The sequence below is a fragment of the Harpegnathos saltator genome, unplaced genomic scaffold, assembly GCF_003227715.2.
Source record: "Harpegnathos saltator strain DR-91 unplaced genomic scaffold, Hsal_v8.6 scaffold202, whole genome shotgun sequence".
In the NCBI taxonomy this organism is placed as follows: Eukaryota; Metazoa; Arthropoda; class Insecta; order Hymenoptera; family Formicidae; genus Harpegnathos; species Harpegnathos saltator.
In genome coordinates, this window is record NW_020229987.1 from 587,465 (window position 1) to 604,202 (window position 16,738).

The 16,738-nt window shown below is 37.5% G+C and overlaps 1 protein-coding gene across 10 annotated transcripts in view; it reads left to right on the plus strand.

Annotated features, from left to right (window-relative positions):
- LOC105186478 (nuclear receptor coactivator 3) overlaps positions 1-16,738 on the plus strand; it is a 135,365-nt gene that overhangs the window by 112,385 nt on the left and 6,242 nt on the right. For 6 of the 10 annotated variants that reach the window (XM_011146711.3, XM_011146719.3, XM_011146713.3 and 3 more), the window contains 15 exons: positions 2,373-2,489; positions 2,653-2,830; positions 3,584-3,951; positions 4,144-4,376; positions 4,560-5,703; positions 6,496-6,624; positions 7,178-7,525; positions 8,073-8,315; positions 8,485-8,653; positions 8,796-8,971; positions 9,128-9,469; positions 9,791-9,903; positions 9,995-10,133; positions 10,468-10,735; positions 12,664-12,996. In XM_011146711.3, the coding sequence (XP_011145013.2) occupies positions 2,373-2,489; positions 2,653-2,830; positions 3,584-3,951; positions 4,144-4,376; positions 4,560-5,703; positions 6,496-6,624; positions 7,178-7,525; positions 8,073-8,315; positions 8,485-8,653; positions 8,796-8,971; positions 9,128-9,469; positions 9,791-9,903; positions 9,995-10,133; positions 10,468-10,735; positions 12,664-12,996 (4,300 nt within the window). The remainder of the gene's footprint in view (positions 1-2,372; positions 2,490-2,652; positions 2,831-3,583; positions 3,952-4,143; positions 4,377-4,559; positions 5,704-6,495; positions 6,625-7,177; positions 7,526-8,072; positions 8,316-8,484; positions 8,654-8,795; positions 8,972-9,127; positions 9,470-9,790; positions 9,904-9,994; positions 10,134-10,467; positions 10,736-12,663; positions 12,997-16,738) is intronic. The other 4 variants (XM_011146712.3, XM_011146715.3, XM_011146714.3 and 1 more) reach the window with 4 other exon arrangements.

The following is a 16,738-nucleotide window of genomic DNA, read 5'->3' on the forward strand; positions in this document are numbered from 1 at the left end:
TGGCGCGATACCATCTCTTATTTCACTGATATCACACGTCTCGTAAAAGTACGGCGCTCGGCCGTATATCGTCCCTACGCGGACGATGCGTATCAACAATTTACCGCTCAACCGTTTCGCCCTCGTAATATTTTTCAATGTTTCATTTTATTACCTACCTACCGCACACGTGCGGTACACGTGCTTTAAACCGCGCGCACGCAGGACATCCAGGAAGTGCGCGCGCGTGTGCGGTGCGATGCACGTGTGATGCGACCCGATGCAGTTCGGTTCTCCGATGAACGTGTCGCGTTCGCGAATCCGCAGGATCTCGAGCTCTCGGAGGCCAGAGCTCGCGACGAGGTCGCGCGCACGGGTCTTACAATTTAACGAAATTAACGAAATTGAGAAATTTAATAATTTAACGAAATTGAAAAAAAAATCGACGCCATCGTGCGCGCGCGCGCGGTCATTGCACGCATTGTGGCCAATAAAACGGACAAAGGACAGACAGACTGGGCGGAAGAGCGAGATGAGGTCTTACGCTGTGTGCGGAATGCAGAAACGCTCGAGAGGAATTGGAATTAGTGAAATTTTGCGTCGCAACGATTTGGCGCGTCCCATTCGCGGCGTGACATCATTTGAAAACGACTTGGTTATAGCATCGTAATCGCGCCGATGTATCTCGCTTTCGCTCGCTCGCTCGCTCGCTTGCACGGCGAAGGTGCGTGTGTGTCGGGGATGCACACAAAAAGCGGTGTCAGTCGTTTTCTCGCATTATCACGTCACGCATAACTTGAACGGCGCGATGGAAATGCGCTACCACCACTACCACTACCACCACCACCACCACCACCACCACCACCACCACCACTACCATCGCTGCTGCCGCTGTCGCCGCGTCATTCGGACAGAGAGAATTAAAGATTATTTCGTCCGCGCGGTACAGTCAGAGAGGCTTCTGTACGCAACACGGCGCTTTTGTGCGACGAACATTGCGTCGAAGTGAACGCTCTCGCTCTCGCTCGCGAGCGCGACGATTGTCTAAATGCGAAGTAAAAGCAGTCTCCCTCTGCAGCTGCTGCCTCGACGCTGAAATCACAAGAATCCCGCCGATCACTTCACGTCATTATGCGCGTTGAATTATCTCGACGGATTGCGATCTTCTTGTGCGGATATCGTGTTCTATTTACTCGTCGAAACACTCGTTGCAACAATCGATATTTAACCTTGTCGATACGAGCGTCGATAGGTCGATAGCAGTCGATAGTCACTCAGCGCTCATTTCTCTTTATCTCGTTAGCAACAAAGTGATTCAGATATCTCGAAATCTTTCATATTTGTCCAATGGCTAGTTTTAAACACGTCAATGGCTAAGTCTTGTTGAAAGGCGTAGTGCATGAGAATGTTTCCTGCAGAAATGCTCTCGTGATCGTTTGTGAGGATTGTGCGGGGTGTCGAGATGAATAACTTGCGTAATTGATACGAAATTAAAGAACATATATATGTTCTTATATATATTTCAAATTACATATTTTTAAATTATATATAATTCAATATTATATTTAATATTAATTATAAATTTAAATTATATATATTTTAAATATATATATATATATATATATATTTAAAAAAATTCTGCGATAATCATATATTACAAATTATGATCGTCGTTTCGATATTTCTCTCGCACGCTTTCCTTGTTGTCCAATGTCGTGCAAATTATCTCTTTCCTTTCTTCTATCCTTCCATCTCTTTATCTTTCCTTCTCAGCTTCCTCCTTCCTTGTCTTTCTCAGTCTTTCTCTCTCTTTTTGACACTTCTTTTCTCTGTGCTCCTCTTTTTTTTGGTCTCTCTCTCTCTCTCTCCCCCCCCCCCGTCTGTCTCTATGCTCTGCTCTCTGCTCTCGCGGCACCTTAGCGACGCCTCTCTTCTCTCTAACAGTTCTCCTCTCTACAACTCTAATACATCTCTCTTCTATCTCGAATTTAGAATTTCTTACACGTCGTTCTCAGTCGCTGGTTAACCTTACGCGGCAAATATGAAGAGGAATAAGGCGCGTAAATGCGTGAAAACGCGTGTAAACAGAGCGGTGTGTTTGTTTTAACAATTGTCAGAGGTTGTTCGTGAAATACGCGCATTCTGTTCAAAATTGAAATCCGAACTCGGTGAGGATATTCTTTCGTCATTTCGCGTCACACGCTTTCTCGGCTACCCTGAATGTTATTATCAATCGATAACGTATCGCTTTATCAATTACATTGCGCAATTTTTACGTACGGTGCATTCGAAGAATAAAAAAGGATTTCAACGCGACTTTGAGCTTTTCTCAGTCGTCGGCAATATGAGAGAAGTGTTCTCATCGTCATCTTTTCCCTCTGTTTCTTTTGCAGATTCGGCACTTTAGGCAACAAGAGGGCTCCAATAGTCATGCCGTGCAACAGGGAGAAGTGTCTTCGTCGAATCCCAACATATTGTCCAACGATCAAGTTGTCACTATTTTGCTCGAGGTATCTATCGCACACTTCTGCTTTAAAGATCTCTTGACAATATAGATAGTTTGATTGTAATGTAAAAAAGATCCGTTATGGTTGTTTTCGATGTATTTGATCGAAATTCATCGACGCGCAATGATAACGTTGTGATGATGACATTGTCTGTTGTTTTTTACAGACAGTAGACGGCTTTCTATTCGTTGTAAATTCGGAGGGCCGCGTGGAGTACGTTACGGATAATATAACGCAGTACATAAATTACACGAAGGACGATGTCCTCGGGAAGGATATTTACAATATTATTCACCATGGAGACCATAACACCTTTATGCGCAACGTGTTACCTATGTCTTTAAGTAGGTATTTTATCTACATCACGTTCCTTTTCTCGAGGAATAGCCGACCCTCGATCTACCCCACGGGGTAGATTGGAGATAGATGTGAGTCAGTAGGTCATGGGTAATCCAACTCACAAAAGACCCTTTTCCTCAGGGTTCGTGGTTCATTTTTCAATTTCTCATTCGTGTTTTGGGACAGAGTGAATGGCCTCGATAAACTCAAGAGGCAACACACGTGCCTTGACAAATTTTAATGCTTCCTTTTTTGTCACGATCGATATTGTTTCGTATGTGTGCTTATTTACACAACTCTTTTTTTAGTTATATCACGTATTTATATCTGCATTTCAATCTCTAGTCTGCTTTTACCTTTTATACCTTTTACCTTTGACCGCACATCTGATGAGAACCTTGAAGATTCATTAATTTGTCGATTCTTTCGCAAATTTATGAAATATTTTTCTACGATCAGAATTGCTTCGGAAGCAAGCGTGACTTGCGCGTCTTCAATTTTGCCAAAAATTTGCCATTAAAGTTCATTTGAGATTAACTGTCAAATAATAGATTTATTTATATCTTGGAAAATAGATTTGGAATACTTAGTCTTCGAATATTTATGAATTTTAAAATTAGATTATTTAATTAGGCACTGTTAAATTTTTGCGAATCCGTTTCTCAAGTCTGATATCGATTTGATCCAAAATATCTTGTATAAAATAACAAAAAAATTGTAATTCAGTTAAACGCTAATCGATAATTTGCAAATTGCAGGCTGGACGAACGATCTGCAGCCTCAGACCAGGAACCGTACTTTTAGTTGCCGCTTTTTGGTGAAGCCTCCGGATGACAAGGACGAGACTATGGAAGAGAAGCAACAGCGTGTATCGAAATACGAGTCTATGCAAGTCTGTTCTGCTGTTCTACCGAGTAGCGCCGATCGTCTGGAGAGTGGTGATGTGTCCTCCGAATCGCCAGACATTGGTCTTTGCGTGATGTGCGTAGCGCGTAGAATATCGCCAAACGAGAAGCCGATTGGTACATCCATCGAACAGTTCACCTTCAAATTAGATACCACGTGGAAGATTGTCACGGTCGACACCAGTTGGTTATCTCACGTTTACTCCAAGTACCTAACTAAGGTAGGAAGATTTACACATACAGCGCGAAGGATACATTTTGGGAAGAAAAAAAAAATTAGTAGCATGTAAGAGTGTTTTACAATCGAGAATTAAATATATTTTATTTTATTTAAGTTTTATGCGTATCTTGCGTACGCGTAGTGCATGATTAGTGTCGAAAAGAATAACACGCACAGCATATTCTATTTCCAGAACAACCTGGTAGGCACGTCGATCAAGGACTTGTGCCACCCTCATGATCTCACTACGCTCACGAAGCACTTGAGCGAAACGTTCAAACTCGGGGAAAGTACGAGCGATCTGTACCGAATGCGCGTTAGTTCTGATAAGTTCCTTAATATTCAAACAAAGTCAAAATTTTTCAAAGGGAAAGTGATGAATGCGCACGATAGCGACTACGTGATGGCTATCAATTCCATCATCGGGTATGTTTACACGCTTGTTCTCATTTATTAGACTTATTAGGCTAGAACAATATGAGCGCGTGTTGCAGGCGCGTCATTATTGAACAACATAAGTAGTAAAAAGACAAGAAAAAGATACAAACGAACCTTAACATATTTACATGTAAAATATACGTTGTTTTTTTTTTTTTTTTACCATTATAGGGAGAATGACCATTATAGGGATAACTTAATGCCTATCGAGGGTGGTCAGCTTTCCAACAACAAATTGTGCTCGGGACACTCTAGCAGCCGTTGTGCGAATAATAGTAATAACAATAACGGTAACAATAACAATAATGTGGGTGGACCAATGTCCGTTGCGCATCTGAATGGTCAAGTGAGTGGTATCAGTGCTCGCGGTATGACGGTGGCCGCGGCCGCCTCGCACGTTGCTACGTCTTCGAACTCGATTACCGTCAGCGCGGGGGATGCCGCTGGCGGCGGTAGTGATTCATGCAACCCCCTAACATCGCTAAGCACGACGGCCGGCAATACGTTCAACCACTTTACGGGAAATGTGGACCTGGATTTCGAGTTCTTCCCCAGTTCTACGTGGGAGTTGGACGGCAGCGCCAGCTGGACGGATAGACCGGAATCGAGAGCGAGTGGACCGCCGAACTCACGACCGCCTTCGCAGCCAGCCCCAACGGCGTCACCGAGTCCACAGGGGACAACCTTCTCTAGTTCGGCAGTAGCGCCCCATTGTAGTCCCCTACGTCCATTCAGCCCAACTACGGTCAGTGCTGCTCACACCTTCAGCAATTCGTTTCCCTTCAGTCCTCTTCAGGAATCTACGCAGACAGCCACCTTGAGCAACACCGTCGTCAGTGGTGTCGGCAGCAACAACGGTGGTAGCGGCGGTAATACCATCACCAGTGGTAATGCTACAACAACTGTGAAACGAACGGAGGAGACCAATAAGATCGGTTGTCCTAACAATAACGGAGGGGGTGGAGGAAGTGGTGGTACAATGGACAGTACCACGGTGAGAACCAGCAGTAGTAACAGCAGCGGAAGTACCGCCATTACCACCGTTGAAACTCAGAACAGCAGTGTTGTGTCCACTGAATCCGGTAGACTCAGAAATTTGTTGACCAAGGGCCCGAGTGCTAGTGAGGACAGTCAAGACAATACAAATAGCGACTCAGATAACCAGAACAAGCATAGGATACTGAAGATACTGTTAAACCAACCAGATGAAGATGACTATAATTCTGAACACAAGGTACGTACGAGTCCTAGCAACATGCCGAAGCCCAGCAGCATGGAACATCCGAAACCAGTCGCAAACAACATGCTCTTGCAGGTAAATCATTATAGTCATTTCAGTTTATCGCTTGAGGCGTCTCCTTACAGCGTGTCTCAAATGTGTAAACTGTATTTGGCTATTATTGTAAACAAACAAGTAAGCTTGCAAGCTCGTAGCTTGAGGCTTTTGTTTCTTCTCCGCGGTTATCTTGATTTATGACTTCAGAAACGAGAAAATATATGCAAAGGGATTTGAAATAAACAAAATTTATTTACAAAATGAGAGATTTTGGGCACATGTTTTCTACTAATAACGTCATAACGTCATGGCATCATGGCGATATGGTAACATCATGGTATCATTGTTTGGACAAAACGTGGAAATGCTTGCTGTAAAATTGCTGCAAAACGTAGCCAATCAACGTGCTGTTTCTCCGAAATAAGTAGACATTTATTTGTAACTCCGCTTCTTATGTGCCCAAGCCATAGATTCATCAAGATAGACTGTGTATTCTTATGGTGGCTGAAGGCAAGTTCTAGTCGCAGTCATTTTGATTTCTGTTAGAACCGAGAGTTGTCACACGTGCCTAAAATTTTTATAAAGTACACTGAAATAAAAAATATATCTAAAATGATGCGATCGATATGTAAGTTTTGACACACAACTTTATACACACACACACACACGTATATGTATATATATATATATATATTTCCATTAAACAAAGAGATTTATCAAAAACGTAAGATCCTCATGATAAAATTCTTAACTGTATTTGGTTAATTTGGTTATCAGTCAAGTCTTGCATATACTCTTCAGTATGCTATAATTCTATCTCTTTGTTTCAAGTTATTGAACGAAAAAAATGACGATGAAGACGAAGGTGAGAAAAGAAACGAGCTTTTGCAACATCTCATGAAAGATCAAGATGGAGAGAGGAGACCCTTTTTTGAAGAGAGAAAATTACAGGAGCAACAGGTATGGGAACAAGTTTTATTTTAATAATATTATATGTGCTTTTAGTATCAAAGTATATACTTTAAAAAGATAAACTCGTTGAATATTTCTATTCTTGTTAAAATAGTACAAATGTGATACATATATATAAATCTGTGACTGCTCGTCCGTTGATGGTATTTTTGCCTTGAGAGGGAGGAAGGGAGGGGAGAGAGATTTTCACATTCTTTAATCCCATATTATCGTTAAAGATAAAATTCAAATTTCTCGTCCAGTATGATTTACTTGACTTTAATATGTTACGTAAAATTATCTTTATTTCCTGCTTATGACTAGAAAAATTCTTTCTTCTGAATGCTAATGGAATAAATTCTCCTCTAACTACCTTACCTTATATTATTTTCATTTTGTTAATCATAATAATATCACTAGCGTACTTAATCGGTATAATTTTTCTTCAAATATATGCTATTGAAGCAGAAGCACAGAAACAAAGACCAAAGAATATATATTCTTTATCGCGTGATTTCCGTAACAAGCTTGAACGAATGAAATCTATGTTATGTTAATAAAGCAAAATCGAGAGGATTCTCGCGGGAGGGAGGATCCCTTGTTGCTGAGTCTTGGATTCCGAAACACGACACCATCTCCGTCACAGTCGGGCGATCACCTCGGTCTTGGCAGTACGACTCAGGTCGGCCAAAAGAGACCGGGAGCAGAGGATAGTGATATAAACGTAACTGTGAAACGGCCGATGGATGGCTCGCATCAAGTAACTTCCTCTGGCACGAGTTCGTCGATCAACTCGAATAGCAAGCTGTGGGAAAAAAATAAGATGTTGGCGTCCCTGTTAGCGATAAAACCGCCGGAGCCAACCAACGTCCCACCGATTCCTGCATCTGTGATATCGGCAACGCCACAGGCATGATATAAATATTAAATTTTTCTTTGTAAATTATGCGTATATATATATATATATATATATATATATATATATATATATATAGGTGTGTGACACATGTCATCCCCTTTTCTTGTTGGCTGAATAACGAACTAAAAAGAAATAATATAATTTACATTAGCAATACATGAAAAAGCACAATTATGATGAGCTTTTCAAAAAAAGTCATAGTTGTATAGAAGAAAAATTTTTAGAAGTATTTCAGTTCATATCACTGTCAACAGTGTTAAGTGAGAAAAATTGAATAGATAGAATAAAATTCACGTAATTATACGTAATTATCGTGGTGTAAGTATACAGGTGATTTTTATTTTCCATATCCTGTTAGAAAAAATAATCTATAAAGCATAATTCTTATAGGTTAATAAATATTGACATCTATTCTTTGATCCAAATAATATTCATTTAAACAGATTAGGTACATTATATATAAGTGAGAAAAATATAATGTTACTCAGTATGATTCAAATTTTGATATCAATAATCATTATATAATATTTATTTTTAGGACAAACTGCCTCGCTTGAAACAACAACAGCAACAGCAGCAGCAGCAACAACAGCAGCAGCAGCAGCAGCAACAGCAGCAGCAACCACAGCAGCAGCCATGGACAGGTGGCAGTATGCAAGCAGTTGGTGGTAATAATGCGATAACGACGACCGCGACGTCGGCGCGTACTCCTCTCCAAAGCCAGTCGAGACAACTACCTCGTCAACCAACCAATACCTACCTCAGTCATATACTAAGTCAGGTAAAGAAAGAGAAGTAAACTGTGTATTTCAAATTTAATTAACTATATTTTAAATTTAAACTTTTATTATTGATGAGTATCATCACGAATTCTTATTGATCTTACCACTTATTGACAATTTGTTATATTAATATTGCGTAATGTTATGAAACGCGTAATCTCCTTGCAGCAACAAAGGCCCCAAATGGGATCAATCGAGTCCGAGTTTGCGGGTAGTGGAGAATACCGTCAGAACAGCACCGATCCAACAAGCTGGGGGGACAATCAGTCGTCGGATCCAGATTTGTCAGAAATTTTAGATCAAGTTATAGACACCTTACCGGAAGATGCTATCACAGGTAATTATAAATGGCACACAATACAAAACAATTATTTTTGATTGCAAAATTATATCGTTACAAAGATTTGTTTTATAATATTGTAAGATTTTGTTTTATGGTATATTCAACAAACTAATTTTATTTTATTTATATTCGATAGGTTCATCTGGGATATCAAATCTCTTAGATACAGGAGAAACACCGCCAAACAATGCCATGAACGAAAGAATGGCAATTACCGCTATCCAAAATGCGCTGATGTCCTACGAGAGTACTGTTAATCCGACGTCTTCCACCATAACTATGCCTGGCACACCTCCAGCCTATTCTACCGCAGTAAGTTGTGTCTTTAGTGATTAGTATCGTTCAGTTTTCATTTGTTTTATTTAATTCTTATTTAATTTAATTAATTTTATTTAATTTGTCATTTTTAATATATCGGGATTTATATCATTCTTCAACGGAAAACAAAATTCCTAAATCGTGTTTCAGTTGGGAACCGCACCCGCGACGACAAGTCACAATTACCAACCACCGCCGATGTATCAGCAACAACAGAGGATAAGGTTTAGTAATACTCAGCCGGGTGTTAGACAGACCACCCAATTTACGCAGCAACAATTGCAAATCCAACGATCGAAACTTATACAGCAACAACAGCAGCAGCAGCAGCAACAGCAACAGCAGTTGAAGCAGAGGCTGCTGCAACAGCAGCAACAACAACAGCTGCTTATTCCTTCCAACGCCACTGCTACGGACCAAATTACCACAGGAATTCACAATATTGATAATCTTCTCAACAACACTGTTGCGCCGCCGAATGTGTCGTTGCAGGTATGCCAATTTGTGTTGCAAACGTGCAAATTATAAAGAAACTAGAAGTTTGATCGAAAAAGTCCTGAACTTCTTTTTTAATGATAATGTTTAATAATATTCATCTTTACTATTTTACTGATGAAACGGTGATTAATGATTATGGCTAAGGCTTCTCTTGGAATCAAAAGTCATTGAGTATCATTTTCCGCACATGATATTTTGAATCAATTTATCTTTAATTAAAATGTCACATCCATATGTCGTTACGTTATTATGAAATATAGGCGATTCTGAAAGACATTTACATGAATGCATGATGTGTGTATCTTCTTTGTTTAGCGATCGAGTGTCCCAGATTCACAAGTTTCTCCAGGTTATGGGGGATCCGTCCAAATGTCTTCTGGTCATCGACTCGCTCACTCTTATTCCCATCCATCGACAATGCAACAGCAGTGAGTGTCTCTTGTTCGCGAAAGCTTTAAAATAATCTCACTCGTTTTGTCTTAACATGATCTCATTACATTACTGCTTTCTTTTGCACAGTTCTATTGTGAACAATTTCAACAATGGACAACAAGTCTCTGCTGCGGCGAGACTTTCGCCACATTCTCCGGCTAGCTTACTATCGTTCTCTCATCCACAACATTCACAACCGTTATCGCCACGGGTGAATCAAGTGAGTGTAAGTCACTGTTATACTGAATTAATCCGTAATTAAAATATTCGTATAAAGTAGTCACGCAGGCAGTATCGATATGCATCAATTAGAATTAACTGTCAAGTTCGACTCTTTTTTGGCAGTATAACTAGAAATAGAAAGCTTCGATTAATATTTTATGTAAAGTGACTACAAGTTAAATGCTCCAATTTTATATAATATCACGTAGAAAAGTAATTTGCAAGCTATAATTATACTTTTTTAAACATTTCTACTTTTCCTATTTTTCCTTGTATTTACTAAAAATATTTTTGTCTTTTATAATCCTTTTTATAAGTTTAACTCATGTATGCGCCAGGGCAATTATGGCACTTCGCCGAGATTATTAGTGAGGCCGCAGCAACAACCCACGGCGCAGCAACAACAGCAACAACGATCGATGCCCTCGCCAGGGACACCAGCATCCGCGCGGCAGTCACCTTTTCCTGCTGAAGCGTTTCCTCCGCCTACGTCTCCGACGACCAGCCAGTTTCCACCAGTTCCCAATACCGGTGCTCCGAACCCTTCGGCACAATATCGGTTGCAACGGACCACGTCCACACCTTCTGCGACAACTCAGTTGCCAGGTAAGAAAAATATATTCTTTATACTAACACGGGTCCCTCTAATATTATTCAGCATGTTTTATCAGAAGATGATTAAGATGAGTTAAGGTAATCAAGATGAGACTTTTTAGATTTTTGATAGTTTGGGATATCAATTGCGTTTTTTCCTTTTTTTTTTTTCTTTTCTTTTTTATAGAGAAGTAGACTTTTAAAATTGAGTAATTTGAAATAATGACGAATATGGAATTAAGTTCTTGATCATTAATTGATATTGTGACGACTAGGTGATATGCTAAAAGAATGAATATAACTACGAATATTGTAGATTATTATTGTTACAGATATTATATTAGTTGTAAGTTATTAGAAAGATATATGTTTTACAGCCAAAGCTTAAAATCAACAGTTTCGCGAATTGCTTGCACTTTGAGCTTTGGCTATGCTAATGCTGTGTATATTAGGCATTAGCATTTTCTAAAAGTCATTTTACCGAAAAGATTTCGCGCTACAATTAGTACAAGTTCTGTAATTATTCCTCATCTCGTTTGTTGCTTGTGTAATTGTTTGCATTGAAAATAACCTTCTTAAAATGTAGGTAAAGTGACTTGAAGAATATATTCTATATATGATTAATATAATGTTTAATATAAACGAGACGTAAGATGTAATGACATGATGCGCTCATGTTTGCTGTTATCTAATTAAGCGATAGGTTTGTTGCGTAAAACCTATAGATATGCGGTTTTCTGGCTGCAACTTGTTCAATCGATTTCGTTTGTGGATAGAAGCAAAGATACCGTCGGACCGATATTCGAGCACTAGTTTTTACACACATAAATTGATACCTTAAAGATCATTATGCAATTAAACGTTATACGCGCGATGGAAGATGTGATTGAAGTATATGAAACATTTTGTTCCGTGAAACGGGTAAGTATATGCAGATTAAATTTCATAAACTATGTTTGATCTATTAAACGGTGGATATGACAAGCCAGTAGTTTAGTCGGATATGCGCATAGATTTTATTAGTATCTTTTTGTGCCTGTACTTCTCGATGTTTTTCTGTAAATAGAGTTGCGTGATACTTCTTTGCTGTATTATATACGAATCTCTATAGAAAGATAACACTTGTCACTCTAAATTATGTTGCAGAGTTTGCCTCTGAGTAATTTCTAATCTCGAAGCAGTGTTTTATAATAGAAATGATTGAGATGCTTTCTTTTTATTATCTATCGTAACTTCCTTATCATCTATTAATTTTCTTATCTGCTGTGTCTCAAGAACGTAAGGTTTTTTTTTTTTGTAATTTAGTTTCTTTTTTTCATTGGTAAATTTAGCTGTAATCTTTGTTAAATTTTCCTTGATTCGCGATATAGAGATTTAGCGTATATGTTTTAACAAAATCAATCGCCGTAAGATTTTTATATTGACGTTTACGACATTGCATATGGAAAAATTAGTCAATAAATTAACAAATCAGTATAATTATTTATTTTTCATAATAACCGATTTAAAGAGGATACAAGAATCTTTGGTTTGTTTCTAATTTAAATGTTAGAAATATTAATTGCTAACTTCTCGATGCTTTATTAATATCCGTACAATATTTATCCGTAGATTTTCGTTTAAAATATTCAACGAAAGTAGCATCGGTTGGAAAGTCCAAAGATTTATATACGAGTTGAAAACGCGAGAGTTTTGTTTATTTAGCGTACGACTGTATCTGCTTCTAGCTTTTAGCCTACGGGATCGAGACATGTTCTCTCTAACATTCCTCCGAAAACGATTCAGCCGATTGTTTAATTTGTTCTACGTATAGATTTCGATCTTGATATTATGTGCGTATAATTGATACTGAGCGTTAGCATGCGAATTATGAAGGTGAACATTTTAGAAGCCTTCAAATATCCGATAATGCTGGTCAGCCAGGAAATACAAGAAGATAGACAAAATTAATGTTGCAGGTGGCGTTGGTTCGCCCCGGCACTACGGAGGCGTGAGTAAGGAACAACCAATTCTTTCACCTAGTCATTCACACACGGCTTGCCCGGCAACACCTACTCAACAACATCAACACAACGCCACGAACACTCAACACTTCACCAATCAACAACATACCTCTATGCTATACCACACCAATGTCAATAATATCAACACGGCAGACATGCAGAACAGTCAGTTCTGTTACGATCGACCATCAATCCCGCACTATTCGTCTGGAGAGGCTCAGGATGCCAGGTCACTGCCTCCCAGTAATACCGTCAATCACCAAATGGGTGGTAAGTCATGTGACTCGTTCATGTCATATGACCATCAAAGCAATCCATTATTCAAAGTATCGCAGTGTAGTCATGTACTATCAAAGGCACAGCGAGAAATTACATATAGAAAACAGCAAAATATATATATGCGACAGACAAACATTGTGTTTTCTGTGCCAAATATACAGCTACAACCTAATATGGATCTCTTCAATCCCTATTAGGGTTCGTTTCCAGCCAAAAGGATACAATAACCTATATAAAATGTGAAGTTGATTGCTCATGCCTCTGATTGTTTACATGGCCTAACAATTCACCTTGCTCAATAAGAGTATATCACCATCACGACCACTTCCACCACCACCACCACCACCACCACCATCAGAAACAGGTCAAGGCATGATAGTACTATATGGAAGCACACATCATCTCTTCTTTTTCTCTGTATCTTTGTCTCTCCTCACGATGTAAATATACGGCGAGTATAATGTGTGTTAATCATGCGTCTTCCATCATGTATCTTTCTCAATATAGACAAGGAATTCTTAACCAAATATTGTACTCAGTTACCATGCATTTTGACCAAGCAGGCACGAACATTTAGGCCGGTATTCAAAGTCGCATCTTATATTTAAGAGCATTTTAAGTTCATCTTCAGATGCTGTATAAATTATTTTATCGGCTACGGAGTATCTGAAAGTGAACTTCAGACGGTCTTAATTATAAGACCCGACTACGAATATCGGCCTTAGATTCTATTTAGAACTATTATTGATTAATAACTCTGGCAGTTACCTTTAAATTTTTATGACTTTATTAGGAGTATTTCTTAAAACTTTTATTAGTTTCGATTAAATTTTATTATTAATTTTTTTATTAACATATATATATTTTTTTTATTTTTGTTTTTATTAGCATTATGCTATATATTTTATATTATGCTTATATATATGTATATACATGTACACAAACATATCTTGCTTAAAACAATTAGGTGATCGCATTAAAATATTTAGTAATTATTAGATATCCGTCAATTTTGAATGAAGAAATATTTTCAGTATGCATAGCAAAAGCATGAATGCTTAATCATATAAAATCATTCATACGCTAATGCATTTTATACATTATGCAATATATACAGATGTTTATCATTTATCAGATTCAGAACGTCAATTGATATTAGGAATGTAGGTCACATATTTTTGCATTGTGCGTTGAATAAGAAGATAATATATTCAATATTTCTCTATAATAACTACAATTTCTAATATAATCGGATATTTCACCTCATTCTCAGAATCTAATATATAATATATAATAATAGGACTAAAATATATAAAGGAATATAACGTATTCAGAGTATTTTATTTTAGAAAAATTGTTGACATACCTTGAGACTAGAGGTGAATAATCCGAATTAGTAGAGACGTAGGAAATAGTTGATGTATTTTAATGTAAGAAGGATTCATACTTCTGAAATAGGTTTGTATATATTTCCATTACCTAAGTACATTTTATTACCTCCGACACTAGTCACCTGCAGAATATGATTTGGCATAATCAATTATATGCATCATTTATGATACACTCAATAATTGAGGATTCAACATTATGGCATCATGTTAATCTTACTATGAGATGCGTAGTTAGAAATATGTTATAAATTGCGTGCATTGTTCCCGAATAATTTTAATGATTGGAGTGGTTGATATTTTTAGGTATACTATTGATTTGTGTTTATAAGTATTTAATAGGAAAAATGAATCACGCGCTAAAATATCTATTTCCGTATCATTTCATACCACTCGTAAACCGCGATGTTTATTCTTAACAGAATATTTAGATCTAGATTATCAACCGCACGCAAGGTGACACCGCAAGATATTTTTTGATATTTTTATATTAATACGTAACATTGGAGAAAATAATTTCCAACGTTTAATTTGGAAGTTTAGTTTGAAAGTAGCGCAAAAATATTTTTTTATATTTTTGTATTAATACGTGACATTGGAGAGAATTAAAATAATCCCGAATATTTAGTTTGAAAGTTTGAAAGTAGCGTAAAGATATGTTGATGTAGGATATTTAATTTCTTGCATTCATGAAATAAATAAGTTTCGCAAAATAATATCACATCACTATTAATATCTATTCGCAAGTCATAATTGTTACGAAATTATGTAGGTAGCTGCCGTAATGATCAGAAGATATATTTTTATATTGTAGGATATATATATATATATATAATATTGGATCATATAATACATGGATACATATAATACGTTACATACACATCCATATCTATATGCACAAGTATACACACATATACACCACACCACACCACACCACACCACACCACACTACACTACACTACACTACATACCAGCACCGATACCCACGCATATACATCCACACGCAATTAGACTCGTGGCTCAAAATTGCAGTGAAATTTTAATTACATTGAAATTGTTAAAGTACGAGGATGCGAAGGATAATATTGTACATGTATATATTATTTATTTATTTTCTTCGATAATGTGACCAGTAGGAAATATATAATCGACCATGTACCATCTTACCCATTCTTTCATCTTCATACTTTGTGTTTACCTATGTAATATAACATTTCGATGTAAAAAAAGTAAATTCGTAGCACTGCTTATCTCTACGTGCTATGGAAGCATTTACTAACAATAAGGCCTCTTCTATGTACAACGCATCGAGCACTTGTAATTAATATGTGTATATATAACGTCCCCCTTTTTTATTTTTTTTGTTTTGCGCATATCTTCCTTATCACGACATCATTTTGTCATACCGTATGCACTACCACTGATCTTGCAAAAGAGATTGAAATTTTGTGATACACGATTTACAAAATACTACATACATCGTGCATTTTCCTCTGATTAAAGATTGAGAAAGATTGAGAAAACCTAATTCAGATCAAAGTTTTGTTAAATCTAATTTCACACATATAGAATGCACTATTTTACAGCGGTATATATATTATATTGTAGATAATGTTTTGTAGATAAGAACCGTTCATTTTACTTTTCTTTTGGAGTTTAGAGAATCTTAATTTTAGATTTAATTAGTAAATTATTCACCGTTAGAAATTACAAAAATCGCGGAAACATCGCGACCAGTTTAACTCACACGTGCGAGAGTCAATTCCTAATTTTTAATCCGAGGGACAATGCACGATGTACGAAAATCAGCTTGTGGATTTTCATTCTGTTTCATTGAGCGACGAGTTGACTCATCCCTATTTTTAATAGAATTAAATATATCATGTACAAAATATAGTTATTTTTATACTTTAAGTTATTGTCGCAGGACATTTGTATAAAAAACAGGAGATTGTCACGTAAGTTCTGCGACCGATTTGGACATTGTTAACCTTTTTGCGACGGCAGAATTGGCCGTGAAATATGTCATCGTAGCGCAAGAAAATATAGGCTGCGATTATACAGCGAATAGAATCCGCGACGAATTGGCGCACATGTTGCTTTTCTAAAATATGTAATGAAATGCGTATTTTACTTGTTTGCAAAAATTATGTTTGCGAAATTATTAATTCCCCTCATTACGAGTGGCCGTTCGTAACGAGGGAGAGCTCCATGAGTGACTTGATGAGTTATATATAATGGTCATGTGTTGTAAAAAGGTTAACGCAATTGGAAACTGAGAACTGCGACACGCAGAGGGGTTATTACACAGTGCATTGTATCACAGCGTGTTGTTTCACACAAAT